The sequence below is a fragment of the Leptodactylus fuscus genome, chromosome 3 (genome assembly GCF_031893055.1).
Source record: "Leptodactylus fuscus isolate aLepFus1 chromosome 3, aLepFus1.hap2, whole genome shotgun sequence".
Classification (NCBI taxonomy): Eukaryota; Metazoa; Chordata; class Amphibia; order Anura; family Leptodactylidae; genus Leptodactylus; species Leptodactylus fuscus.
Genome location: NC_134267.1, coordinates 102,043,496 through 102,057,018, shown reverse-complemented (window position 1 = coordinate 102,057,018; position 13,523 = coordinate 102,043,496). Strand labels below are relative to the sequence as shown.

Below are 13,523 nucleotides of genomic sequence, written 5' to 3'. Positions count from 1 at the left end.
CTCAGCTCAGTTTCTCGGTAGTTGCATTTATAAAAACCACACAGTGAGAATAGCTGCCACACACCTCTAAACTATGCATTGTGGATCTTAATATGTTAAAGCATAGACACTGTATAAAGAAAGACTATATATTTGTGTGTGTGTGTGTGTGTGCGTGCGTGCGTGCGCGCGCGTGTGTGTATTGTGAGAAGGTGACAGGCAAAGGTGACAGCTTTCTGACATATGTGTGGTACAGGGTGGATCTGGAGAAAGTCTCAGCCCAAGTGTAGATCCTGGGCACATTACAGACCCATAAAAGGCTGCAGAGCCTGCAGTTCATGGCACTTCCATGAGGTGAAAGGAGGTGTATGGTTCTGTCCTGTAACCCTGAGTCCGGTGAGACGATATTGCTCCTGTTTTGTCCGTGTGGCTGGAAGTAAGCTACACATATAGTTTGGTTAACCTACTCCTTAGTTAGTGCTCAGACGAGCAGGTATTTATTTTGTTTTTGTTTTTTTGTGAAAGTCAAGATTTATTTTCCTGTTTTTTCTAAATAAACCAGTTTGCTGCACATTTTGTGTCCTTGTGTTGACTGGGTCATATAAATAAATATATTGTGATGTACGGGGGATTCAGAAGCTCTGGTTTCTTTATTGCAGCAGACAAGCTTACAGGTACAGGTAATGCTGCTCAGCAGCTCAGCATGTCTAAACAAACAAATGAAAATAAAAACCTACGCCTGTCCGGCGGCTTACTAAACAAGTTCTTCCCTCACTAACCAGGGGGTCAGCCTACTGCTGACCTCCTAACAAAACAGGGTTTACAAGTAAACAAGGGGTACACATACCCAGCACTTTAACAGTGTCCTTTTTGGCAGAGCTTTTCTCAGGCTAGTTGTCAGTGTTTCAGTCTCTCTCCTCTCTCTCACTAACCAGCACACCTGTGCTACTTACAGAGCTCTGCTGGTCTGCTTCCAAGCCTGGAATGGATTGCCCTGCAGGACTGGCCCGAACTTTACTCCAGTCCGGGACCTACAAGCTAAACGCCTGTGCATACTGCAACAGTCTTGGGGAAAAATAGCGGTTCTCCCACACTATACTCCTCTCCACTTCACTATATATATATATATATATATATATATATATATATATAAATTCCAGCAACAGAGGCCAATAACCTAATGTCTATCAGGATGAGCAAAAGAAAAGCAGACTGGTGAACTTACATTAAAAGGGCTAAAGCTGTCAGCCCAATCTGTCAGGCAGCTTTTGGTTGTTTTACACTAGACCCTATGGAACATTTCATTTGTTGAATTTCATGCAGCATAATGTAGAACGCACAAATTGTACATTAAAACTAAAAACTTGTTTGACACCAACTTAGAAAAATCCTGCTCATCATGTCCACAGTGCGAGCCTGCTTCACATGCACTTTTACACATGGGTCAAGCACTGAAAAGAACTGCCTGAAACACTTCATTGAGCCCCGCGGCAGACAGCAAAGGGCACTCACAGTCACTACACAAAGAACAGTTCCAGCTTCTTAATGCAGATATTGTTACATATTTCTTTCTCTAATGATACAGAAGTTTTAATTGTAGCGAAATGTGTTTGTTTCAATAACAGAAAATTGCCGTCTCGCAAAGAAAACAAAACACCACTAATGAGAAAATTACAGATTGGGAATACTGGCATAAAATATGATTTGTATTCGTCTGCTAGTGAACTGTTGCCAAACATTGTTATTCCATACAGTACATCACTCCATTAGTTTACTGGCTAAATTGGGAATGTGAGCTTGTTATAGTATAATAGGTTTATTTCTGTAACTATCAATAATGGCATCAATTACATAAGTAAACTATGTTACAAGGACAATAAGAAGTGTAGGTTTGTTATTTTTTTTCCTGATTGTTATTCCTGAGCCCTGTCATACTTCAAGAAAGACTACAGATTCCATGTATCATACAGTATGAAATTTCCTCTGTAATTTATGCTACCACCTTCTTCCGTTAGTAATATCTTTTCAACTTACCATATAAGATGCCTTAGTGGAGGAAGGGGAGACAATCTCAAGGTTTTCTTTATTATATTGGAAGTCACTAGCTACAAAGTAGCAATTTAGAATCTAACCATTTAAAGTCTATGAGACACTAATAAAGATAGCCCAATACTGGACTTTGATACTTCATCCAGTCGCTGTAGGACTTCTTGAAGTGGAAGTGCTCATGTACAAATGCTGCTCCACTGAAACATCGGACAAAAGACCTCCATTTACTTGATTAGTGGGGAACCCAGTAGAGCAGGGGTGCTCACACTTTTTCAGTGTGTGAGCTACTTTTTTGCTGACCAAGGCAAAAGATCTACTAGGGCGGGCCTATGGGCGGGACCGGGCGTGTCTATGGGCGGGGCCGGGCATGTGTGTGGACGGGGCCGGGCATGTGGGCAGGGCCGGGCGGATCACGAGAGCAAGACAGCGGCGTTCTGTGGCTGCCCAGGGATCCCCAGTGTCTGCTTCTTCACAGCGCAGGCTGAGAGTCATCTACAGACACTGGCAGGCGTGGCTGCCGCAGCCCCAGCCTGCCAGTGTCCGGAGATGATTCTCAGCCTGCACTGTGAAGAAGCAGACACCGGGGATCCCTGCATCCCGCGATCGACCCATATGTCCTTTGCAATCTACCAGTAGATCGCGATCAACGTATTGGGCACCCCTGCAGTAGAGGGACCCTGGGACCCCAAGCAATCAGAAATGTATTGCTGAGTGTACTCTGACTATGCCACACAGTTGTTACTTTATGCTCACTTTCTCCTACTCTGACCCACCCAAGCATGATTTTGCAGAACTGAAATACACTCTGCTCTGCTCCAGAATTGCTGTGCATGGATGGAAAGCCAGCCCTGTAAAAATGGAGAGGTCTTAATGGAAGACCCAAAGCGCAAGAATACTACTTTTTGATAAGAGTGCCCTTCCCACCAAGTCATAGCCTGCTAATACCGAATATCCAGGAGCACGAAAGAGACATACCAGCTGTGGAGCCAATGGGTGAGATTAGACTCCATCCATTTGAAGAGACATTGTGCCATCCTACTTCTAGAAAACACCAGACTAAAGCAGACACAATGACATGACTACAATGAAAGTGACATGATACAGTTCTATAAGACAACAGCATGTTCAGCAAAACGAAAGATAAAATGTACAAAGCACATGCAAATAGACAATAGAGTTGTACAGGCCAATCTTTACCGACCCACCACTGAAGTTCCCATCAGTCACAAAATAGGGGCTCACTTGTACCCTATTTGAATTGTGTGTCCTCCATTTCAATTTTTAAATTTCAATGCAAAATGATATCAGTGAAGTCATGAAGTCAGACGTAAAGCAGACAACTATTTGATATCCAGGTTGTAATAATCATATAAATTCCCGTTACAATATAACTATGGGATGTATTTCCATTTCGAATGTTCTGTTAAATATATAGATCTGCTATGGTAGTCAGAATTTATAAATGCTTTTTTATGCTTTCTCACAGGGAAATGTTGTTGTCTATAGCCCTGGGCCAGGTGTTATCTCTGCTTCTATGTGGCATCAGACTCACAAGTAAATACCTATCAGAGGATTTCCACGCCAACACACCACTCTTTCAGAGTTTTCTTAACTACATCCTGCTATTTTTGGTCTATACAACTACTTTGGCTGTAAGGCAAGGTAAGTGAATGCCAAAACATTGTGAATGTGCTGCTAGCAAAGTCTGGCAAATACCAACAGTAATATGTTTTGTTATTTTCATTTATAACAGCCATAATGTAATATTTTTTAAAAATGCTTACTTAAAGATGATCTTTCATGTCCTCTATGACGGGACATACTACTACAAAACTGACAGTGTGCTGAATTCAGTGCCCCGATACCACAGATATCAGTGCTATTAGTTTTGGTTTCCAATCAGGGGCAGATAAAAGTTATCTTGGGCTGTTTAGAAGACTTGAGATTTCCCCCCTTCTCGTCAAAAGATCCCTGTGACAGAATAATGTCTCATAGTGGACCTCACGTAGTATAATGTCCCATAGTGACCCCTCAACACATTATAATGTATCATAGTGGCCCCTCCACATAGAATAATGTTTCATAGTGATCGTTCCACACAGTGTAATGTACCATAGTGGCCCCACATGCTCTCTTCAGACCCCAGAGTATAATAAGTGGAAGCCCAGGGAAGATGACTAAAAATAACAAACAGCGTCACTTACCTCCCATTGGCTTCTGGCACAACTTCTTCAGGCTTCCTAATCTTCTGAATGACTTCAGGGACCGATGAGGCCTATAATAGGGCCACTGCATTCATATGGGTCACATATACATCATCCAGCAGGCTGGAAGAGGACGCATCGTAGCCCAGGGGAGGTGATTTACACTGTTTGTTATGTTTGCTCACCTCCCCATGGCTTCTGCTTATTATACACTGAGAGGGATGTGAAGAGATCCCAGAGTGTATTAATGGTAGTTCCAGTTTGGTCCAAAAGACACTGCTGGTCAAACCTTGAGGTTTTCACAACATATACATACCTCCAGTAGACTCTTCTGACCCACCACAATAATCAGCTGAATCAATGGGCGCCAATACAGTTAATTACGGTACATGATGGTATTGTAATGGGGCAATTTATAATCTGCAATCAATAGAAAAAATGCAGCACTACTGCTCCTACTCAGTCTGAATGATGCTTAATCTAAGAAGTGAAATAAAGACGGTGGTGTCCAGACAGAAACCGCTGCTTATTATAAGCCAGGTGGTGCATACTGAGAATACAGGTTAACATATGTCCAAAGTAGAAAAAAATCAGGGCACTCTCCATAGCGGTTCTTTAAAATTAACGACCTTTTATTCCATATCCATTAAAAATGTGTACACATGGAGAGAAAGATGGTAGCACTCCAACAAAAGCAACGACCGTTTCGTGTATTTCACACTTCCTCAGGCTTGCTACGAGCCCTGATTTTTTTTCTACTTTGGAAATTTGTAATCTGTCCCTGCACTATCAGAGGGGCCAGCCTAATGGCTCAGTGTCATCTCTGGGTGGTAAGGAACACCACAATTTATTGTACAAGTTTATAGAGGTGTACTGTCCGAGAAGGATGACGATGATGATCCTGAGCTGAATAATTTTTTTATGAGTATTATATCTATTTTAATTTTGGCTGTGATTTCTCATGCTTCCCCATGGTCACGTGACAGGAACAATGAGGGGAATTTATTACAACTGGCATTCTGTATATCAGTCTTGGAGTGAGAAGTGCCTGAATTATTAAGATGCTCCAGGCTTTTAATAATGCATACTTAACCCCTTGAACCAAAATTGAAATCTACACCAGTCATGAGATATAGTAAATTTGTTGAACCAAGGCATCTCGCCCCAGCCCATCTTGGTCCCCACCCCGCTCAGCCTATTTTCAGAAAAAGTCGTGAGCCGGTACCAGAAGGAACAATATTGTGCATCTTTAGTGTAAAAATGGGCTTGTGCCAAAGATGAGCCACATTTACACTTATCTACACCTGGAAACTCTCATAAATGGGTTAGTAATTTCTCTCCATTATATTTTGTGGAAGATAATTTTTTGATTATTTGTATGTTCTATAATCTCCCATTTTTTTCTATTAATGTAAGAGCAAGAGGGTTTTCTCATCACCCTGTCTCTGCAGTTTGCCTGCTATCTCTTCTTCTCACTTCTTGTATTCTTCAACAAGCTGGTGGATGGGCTTTGACTGTTTGATGAACAGAACACTATGAAGTATCCCAGTAGATATAGATTTTGCCTTTACCATGAGAGATTATTTATTATGATTACTAGAAATCTAATATAAATGCAGATCATATAATATGCACAGTAAATGTATATTACAATACACAGGGTTGGAGAGAAAAAATGCCGTATATACTAGAGTAATTACCACAAAAAAATGGGAAAACTTATTGACTTGAGTATAAACCTGGGGGGGGGGGGAATCCACCATTGCAGATAAAGTCTGGTCATGTGGATTACAGTTTAGTAACTCCATGTGCTTCATAGTAATAGCAGTTAACCCCATCATGTCCCTCACATTAACCCCCTGTGTGCCTCACATAAGAGTTACTGATATGTGGGACATATGGAAGTGATAATTAGGTATCTTTATAATTAAGGTCCTTTATTAGTACCCCCATGTGTCTGACACATTCGTAACCCTTATATGGGGCCCACAGGGGTTAATATGAGGGACATGATGGGGCTAACTGCTATTAATGTGAGGCACATGGAGTTACTGAAACTAAATTAATAACCCCAAATGCCTGACATTAATACCTGTGTGTTAATATACCTGTGTGTTACTGTCATTTTACTGTAGCCTCCTCTCCTCCATCTTCTATAAGACGCAATGAATCATGGCCACTGACTTATCTGCAGATGTTACATTCTAGTGGCTACAGGACCTTTGATGACATCACAGTCACGTGACCTTACATGACAAGCCAATCACAGAGCAGTAGCACTAAAGGACCTCCCCCTTCATTTAAATTATGCAGGTCCTTGAAGTTTGCTGTGCTCCGTGGACCCTGACTCGTGTATAAGCCGAGGGGGGCTTTTTCAGCATAAAAATTGTGCTGAAAAATTCGGTTTATACTTGAGTATATACGGTACATTGTACAGAGTAGAGAATGGACTCAGTGTTATCTTTGTGTATACATAGAGAGATAACAGACATTCTGTGTTGCATTACACTTCCAGGGATACAAAATTTATATAGTTTTTTTTAAATTTTAACTTCCTTAACAAAAATCCAACAATTTGCAAAAATATTTTTCTTAAAGGGGTTGTCCCATCACAAGGATCCTATCTATACTGCTTGTTAATGTGGATGTAATACTTTTCCTAAATACACTGCTTCAGCAAAACTGCTTTGTTTGTCCACTTACTTTATTCAATTCATTGTTGACACAGCCCTTGACTTATCTGCTCAAAAGTCAAGTGATGTATCTGCCTGCTCTCGGGGGGGGGGGGGGAGAGGAGGGGCTAAGTGCACAGGAGCGAGCTTGTGTTTCTAGCTATTCCTGTGTCTACACCACGTGACCTAGCTTCCTGATCTCAGATAGAGGAGAGGAGCTGCTTTCATTTCTTCTGTTCTCCCAGTTATCAGGTTAGCTAATTCAATTGTGTTCATTATGGCAGGCAGTCTCTGTATGTAACACAGAATGGAGTTGCTGCTGTCTGTACTTCATAGTTCAATATGGGTGGGCGGAGCTACACACTAATTTGGGGGCGGAGCTAATGGAAGGTTGCATGTGAAACCCCGCCCACCAAATGATGCAAGAAACCAGGAAGAAAGAAGATTTTACAGCAGTCAAGACTGGTGAGTATGCGACGTGGACGTAAGACGTAAAGTCTTAGAGGGTAGGGACAGTCAAGGGGTGACTAGAGCACCAAATTTTATGAAAATGAGCGGAGCAGGATGAAGACCAAGGTGGGCTGTGGCAGCAGATGCTTCTATTCAAGTAATACGTGTGGAGTTGCACTTCCCTGGAACCACTGTCCCCTTAGATTAAGTGCATTGATTATGCTGACAAATGCCAGGCTGGTTTCCACAAATGTATGACTCAGCACTGTTCTACCCCCAGTCAGAATGAATGTCTGAACCTGTGTTCTCTTAAGGAAGATCACATGATTTGCAGATGGTATGTTATGCTATGACATTAAACACTACTCTGTTCCTATCACATCGCTGTGAAATTCAAAATTGGGTCAAATTCAAAACTGAATTTAGAGTGTACCATGTTCTCGAATAATATCTCTAAAAAACATTGCTATACCTTTCAGGCTGACTAGGCAATGCCTCTAAAGGAAGTCTGTACAGTTAGAGTAAGATCATCTGAAGGCAATGCTTTATCCCTCTAAAAAATCTAAGCCTACTTTCCCTAAATATTTTTAAATTTGTAAATACGTAAATAAGCAATCTGGAGCACCGAATGTTCGCGTGTTCCAAACTTCTGCACCCCACTGCACTTTAATTGGCCTCCTTACCCTTCCCTTTGTTGAGTGACATGATCACAGAGCTAAGATGTACTCACTCCTGGCCCTTTATTCTCGCATTTACAGTGCGTGGTGTTGCTCACAGTCCATTGGGATCAGGGACCTTCTTACACCTTTCCCATCACTGTGAACTTTAGAGTGGTTATTATTATTATCAATGACATGGCACTCCTGAGCACACTGGTTTTCCATCAATATGGGGGGAAGGGAATACAGTATTTGAATATCAGGAATCTGCGAATCTGCTGGTTTTTTTAAGGTCTTTAGCAGACTTCAGCCACTTAAAGGGGCTCTATCAGCAAAATCATGCTGATAGAGCCCCACATATGCGTGCATAGCCTTTAAAAAGGCTATTTAGGCACCGTAAAAGTTATACTAAACTACCCCCCCCCCGTTTTAAAATAATAACCTAAAAAAGAATGTGCTCTACTTACCGAACGTGCACCCTGGGCGGGCATTCAGGGTGTGTCTTCATCTTCATCCCCGCCTCTTCTTCCTCCGATGTCCTCCGGTCCCGTCTTCCTCCAGCGCTCGCGAACGGCCAGTGATAGCCGAGGCGCATGCGCAGTAGCCATATTAGAAGCCGCATGCTACTGCGCATGCGCCCAGGCCGTTTTTTCATATCAGTGTCCGCAAGCGAGCGCTGGAAGAAGACGGGACCGGAGGACATCGGAGGAAGAAGAGGCCGGGAAGAAGATGAAGACACACCCAGAATGCCCGCCCAGCGTGCACGATCCGTAAGTAAAGCACATTCTTTTTTAGGTTATTTTTTTAAAACTGGGGGGTAGTTTAATATAACTTTACCGGTGCCTGAATAGCCTTTTTAAAGGCTATTCACGCATATGTGGGGCTCTAGCAGCATGATTTTGCTGATAGAGCCCCTTTAATTGTTACCCGTATTACCATCTTCACTATATTTCTCTTTTCCAGTTTTATTAAGAAATACAATTTGAATAATATAGATTATTAAACCAAAAAACAGCATATCATACTCTGTGTAACAAAATAATTAAAAAAATTAAAAAAACTTACATACAAAAATTATAATAAAACTATCAAATTTATTAATCACATAAGTAAAAATATACAAATAACATAACAACATATACATATAAATGGGGGGACAAGGTAGTTCAAGTACCAAAGAATACCTGACCGCAGATAGGTATGGGCACAATACTGATAGGGTAGTACAAAATGTTAAATACATACAAAACCTTGTGAGACCGTGTCTCACATGAGTAAATACATATAAAGGGATATGTCTATAATAATGCTGCTAAAAGGAAGACCAATATATACCCTATAATGCTTAAATACACAGACCTTGATAAATGATTACTTAAACAGACCCCATTGAGGCACTAATAGCCACAGTGAATACCCACTCCAGTGATGTACCATACCGTCTGAGGAGAACGCCCAACATGCATTTCGTCCAAGAAGCTGGACTCTTTCAAGTACATTTTGTACTACCCTATCAGTATTGTGCCCATACCTATCTGGGGTCAGGTATTCTTTGGTACTTGAACTAGCTTGTCCCCTCATTTATATGTATATGTTGTTATGTTATTTGTATATTTTTACTTATGTGATAAATTTGATAGTTTTATTATAATTTTTGTGTGTAGGTTTTCTTATTTTTTTAATATAGATTATTGTTTACAACATCACAGTATACTTTTCTCTCCGCTATAATACCCCCTTACTAACTAAATGTTTAGGAAACGGATTGAGACAACCTAGTAATTTTAGGGAAAAAGAGGTGAAAAGATTTCCTTGAGAGACGCCAGCTGGGACAGTAGTAAAGAGGATCATTTGATCGATCGTTTGGCAAACTTGATCCATGGAGACCAGATCTTAAGATAGTGCTTGTCTGAAGCCCAACTAGAAAGCTCCTCAAACCTACAAACCTGGTTCACTCTAGCAACCCACTCTGAGTGGGTAGGTGCGGTGGTCTGAAACCATTTTTGTGGAATGAGAAATTTTGCCACAGCAAGAAGGTGTGTCATCAGATCACGTTTAGATGGAGCTAGATGAGCATCAGGCAGAGCCAATGCTATATGGGGTAAAGAGATTCGGATGGCCGAATGGAGGCTTCAACAGTTCTCCAGTATGAGCTCAGGGCAGGACAGGACCAACAAATATGTGAGAGAGAACCTACATCGCCAGCACAAGTTACTATCTAGCTAGATTATATGTGCATAGCTATTCTAGCGTCTTGTGCCATGTCACGAGCTTGTAATGCTTTTCCTGCAGCCTCACACAGGTGGAGAATCCATTAGACGTTGACAGGACATACTTAAAGGGATCTAATCATTAGAATACCATTTTTTCTTGATAATATGTAAGAATAGCCTTAAGAAAGGCTATTTTTCTCCTAACTTTAAATGTCTTCCCCATGCTGTTTGGTAGCAATCCCGGTTTTCTTCTGTATGCAAATAAGTTCTCTTGCAGCACTGGGGGCGGTTCCCTGCCCTCATACAGCATTGGGGGTGTCCCCAATGCTGCGAGAGAAATCTCCAGCGACACCTCTGTCTTCATCTGGAACGCCTCTCTCTGTGTCTTCTTCTGTCCTGGGTTTCAAACATCTAGGCATGCACAGTCAGCTCTTCCATCAGACCTTGGGCTGAGCCAACTGCGCATGCCCGCAGCCATTTGCTTGTGGCTGCTTACACTAGCTTACTGTGTAAGAGGCCACAAGAAAATAGCCACAGGCATGTGCAGTCAGCTCTGCCCGTGGCCTGATGGAAGAGCTGACTGTGCATGCCTAGAAGTTTGAAACCCACCGCTGGAAGAAGACACTGAGAAAGAGGCGTTCCAGTTGAAGATAGAGGTGTCGCTGGAGATTTCTCTCACAGCATTGGGGACACCCCCAGTGCTGTTTGAGTTCTGGGGACCGCCCCCAGTGTTGCGAGAGAACTCATTTGCATACAGAAGAAAACCGGGGTTTCTACCAAACGGCGGCGCGGAGAAGACATCCAAAGGTAGGAGAAGAATAGTCTTTCTTAAGGCTATTCCTATGTGTTAGGGAGAAAAAAATGGGATTACAATGATTGGATCCCTTTAACCTGGTCATCTGTCAAGGACAGTCCAAGTTCCCACTCCCAGGAGAATATGTAGGTGGGCCTAGATGGCTTTGTATTCTCAATATATGTGTGAAGGACATGAGCTACCTTCCTGAGTTTGTGCAGGGGTGCCAATATCAACTTTTCAAAGTTAGTGGATTCCTTTCTCAATATAAACTTAGTACAGAAGTTATTCCAGAATTTTTAATCATTGTGTTTTGCAGCTACATATTTTAGGAAATATTGGAAATAAAAGTTATATTGCTCCTAGACGGATGGGAAAAGTTGCTATTGGACGATGTTTAGATACCGTTCTTTATTAATGGCAGTGCACTTATGCAAAGGGAATGAGCTCACTCACAATATTGCCTAAGAACACTGCCATGAATAGGGAATGGTATCTAAACACCCTCTAAGAACAACTCCCAACAATTCAGGACCAATTTGGTCATGAAGAATATTTTTCCCAGCATAATGGAGTACCATATCACAACGAATAAGTGGGTTGGTGAACAAAGCATGGACATTCTGAATACATGGCCAGAAAACTACCCAGATCTCAATCTCAATGAGAACCTCAGGTCAAAAAAGCAGATGGACTAACAAAATCTCAATAATTGTGATAAACTCCAAGCATTGATTAGGCAAGAACGAGTTGTCGTAAGTCTTAAAAAATAAGGATCTGCACTATAAATATTCAATCTTTGTATAAACTTGATGTAGTTGTCAATGAGATTTTAAAAACTTATGACAAGTTTATCATTCTAGGTCAGAATTCCATAGAAACTGTTGAATATAAGATCATAAAAAACAGAAGCAGCAAACTGTGCCACTAGTGTTGTATATGTGTGCATTGTGCTTGGTTCTGTTATCATATCTATGTAATAACCTTGGTTCTGATACCAAAACAATATACTAAACTTGTTTTTGTACCGTTTGTAAGTAGTAAACTTGGTTAATGTGCCATATATAAGTAGTAAGCTTGGCTCTGGAACATAAATCTGTTTTAAGACGTTGGCAAAGACACCTGCTTTTATAAAATTTGGCTTGAAATCAGTTGAGAAACACGAGTATATTCAGTCTATAGAAGCAAATGGTGCTATTGCTAGAAATTGGAAACAACTTAATAAATCAAGGGTTAACCATAGAGTATGAGAAATAACTTTTCCTATTTATTAATTTAATATCTATTTATGCAATTTTCTCAGCACTAATTCGTTCCACAATATCAATGTTATGATGTATAGCTGTATGAAAGTCACTATGTATATTTCATAATTACCCCAAGCATATTGTGTAGACTTATAGGTCACTGTATAAATGGTAGTACTATGGGAAGGCTGCTGTCAGCAGATTTTCGCTGTGAAGTTGATTTATGATAGCTAAGTAAAGTTAAATAGACAGCCAGTGTGCAGTATTTCAGATTTACAGTCTCTATTGTCCTCTGGCTATAAAATGCCTAGGTGTTTTTGCGACTTTATAGTGCTTTATCCTCACAGTGGGAAAAATCCATAAGACCTGTTCACAATTTGTTCTTCTGAGCAATTTCATTAGTAAATAATGCAGTGCAATATTCATGATCCCACACATCTTTCTAGACTACGCTCAGACCCAACGGCCAATGCATTTTCACATTATGGTCTCACATTGAAGATTAAGTTGGGATAATGGGATGCAGCAATTGAGAATTTCACTAATCAAACCTCATAAAATGTGAGAATAAAATGCCAGCTCCATGGTAATGTGAGGCCGGGCATCTGTTCTAAGCAATACTAGTTGATAGAACACTGTTCCTCAATTAACTCAGCGTGAGCTTTTCACGGGCAGGAAATGTCCCCCTGTTTGATGCACATAGGCTTCACTTCCACTCCAGAACACAAAAGCAAATGAATCCTGTTATAATGTGCTCTAAGTTCTTTGCTGACACTGATTTAAGGCAAAAACTTTCTACTTTTGAATTTTAACCCCTTAGTGACCAGCCTATTTTGGACCTTAATGACCAAGCCAAATTTTGGAAATTTGCCCTGTGTGACTTTATCAGTGAATAATTCTGTAACAGTATAGCGCATCCAAGCGATTCTGATATTGTTTTTTCGTGACATGTTGTACTTTACTGAGAAGGTAAAATTAGACTGATATAACTTGCGTAAATTTATTTAAAAACTCGCAAATGCTGAAAATTTTGAAAATTTTTCAATGTTTTCCATTTTTAGCTGCGATATCTCACACGTACACAATAATACAGGGCAAAAAAGTTAGTAGTTATATATTTCCAAATGTCCATTTTGTGTTTCAAGCATATTTGAAATAATTTTAGCATATTTGAGTAACTTAGACAATTTACAAGTTTATCAAGTTTATAAGCAAATTTTGGAAATTTTGAGTTTGTCATTTTTTCCTGTACCAAGC

General features: G+C 40.7%; 1 protein-coding gene across 1 annotated transcript in view; it reads left to right on the top strand.

The window, feature by feature from the left end:
• The window catches only part of SLC35F1 (solute carrier family 35 member F1), a 313,760-nt gene that overhangs the window by 172,765 nt on the left and 127,472 nt on the right, over nt 1-13,523 (top strand). The window contains exon 2 of the mRNA XM_075268074.1: nt 3,515-3,690. Within this exon, the coding sequence (XP_075124175.1) occupies nt 3,515-3,690 (176 nt within the window). The remainder of the gene's footprint in view (nt 1-3,514; nt 3,691-13,523) is intronic.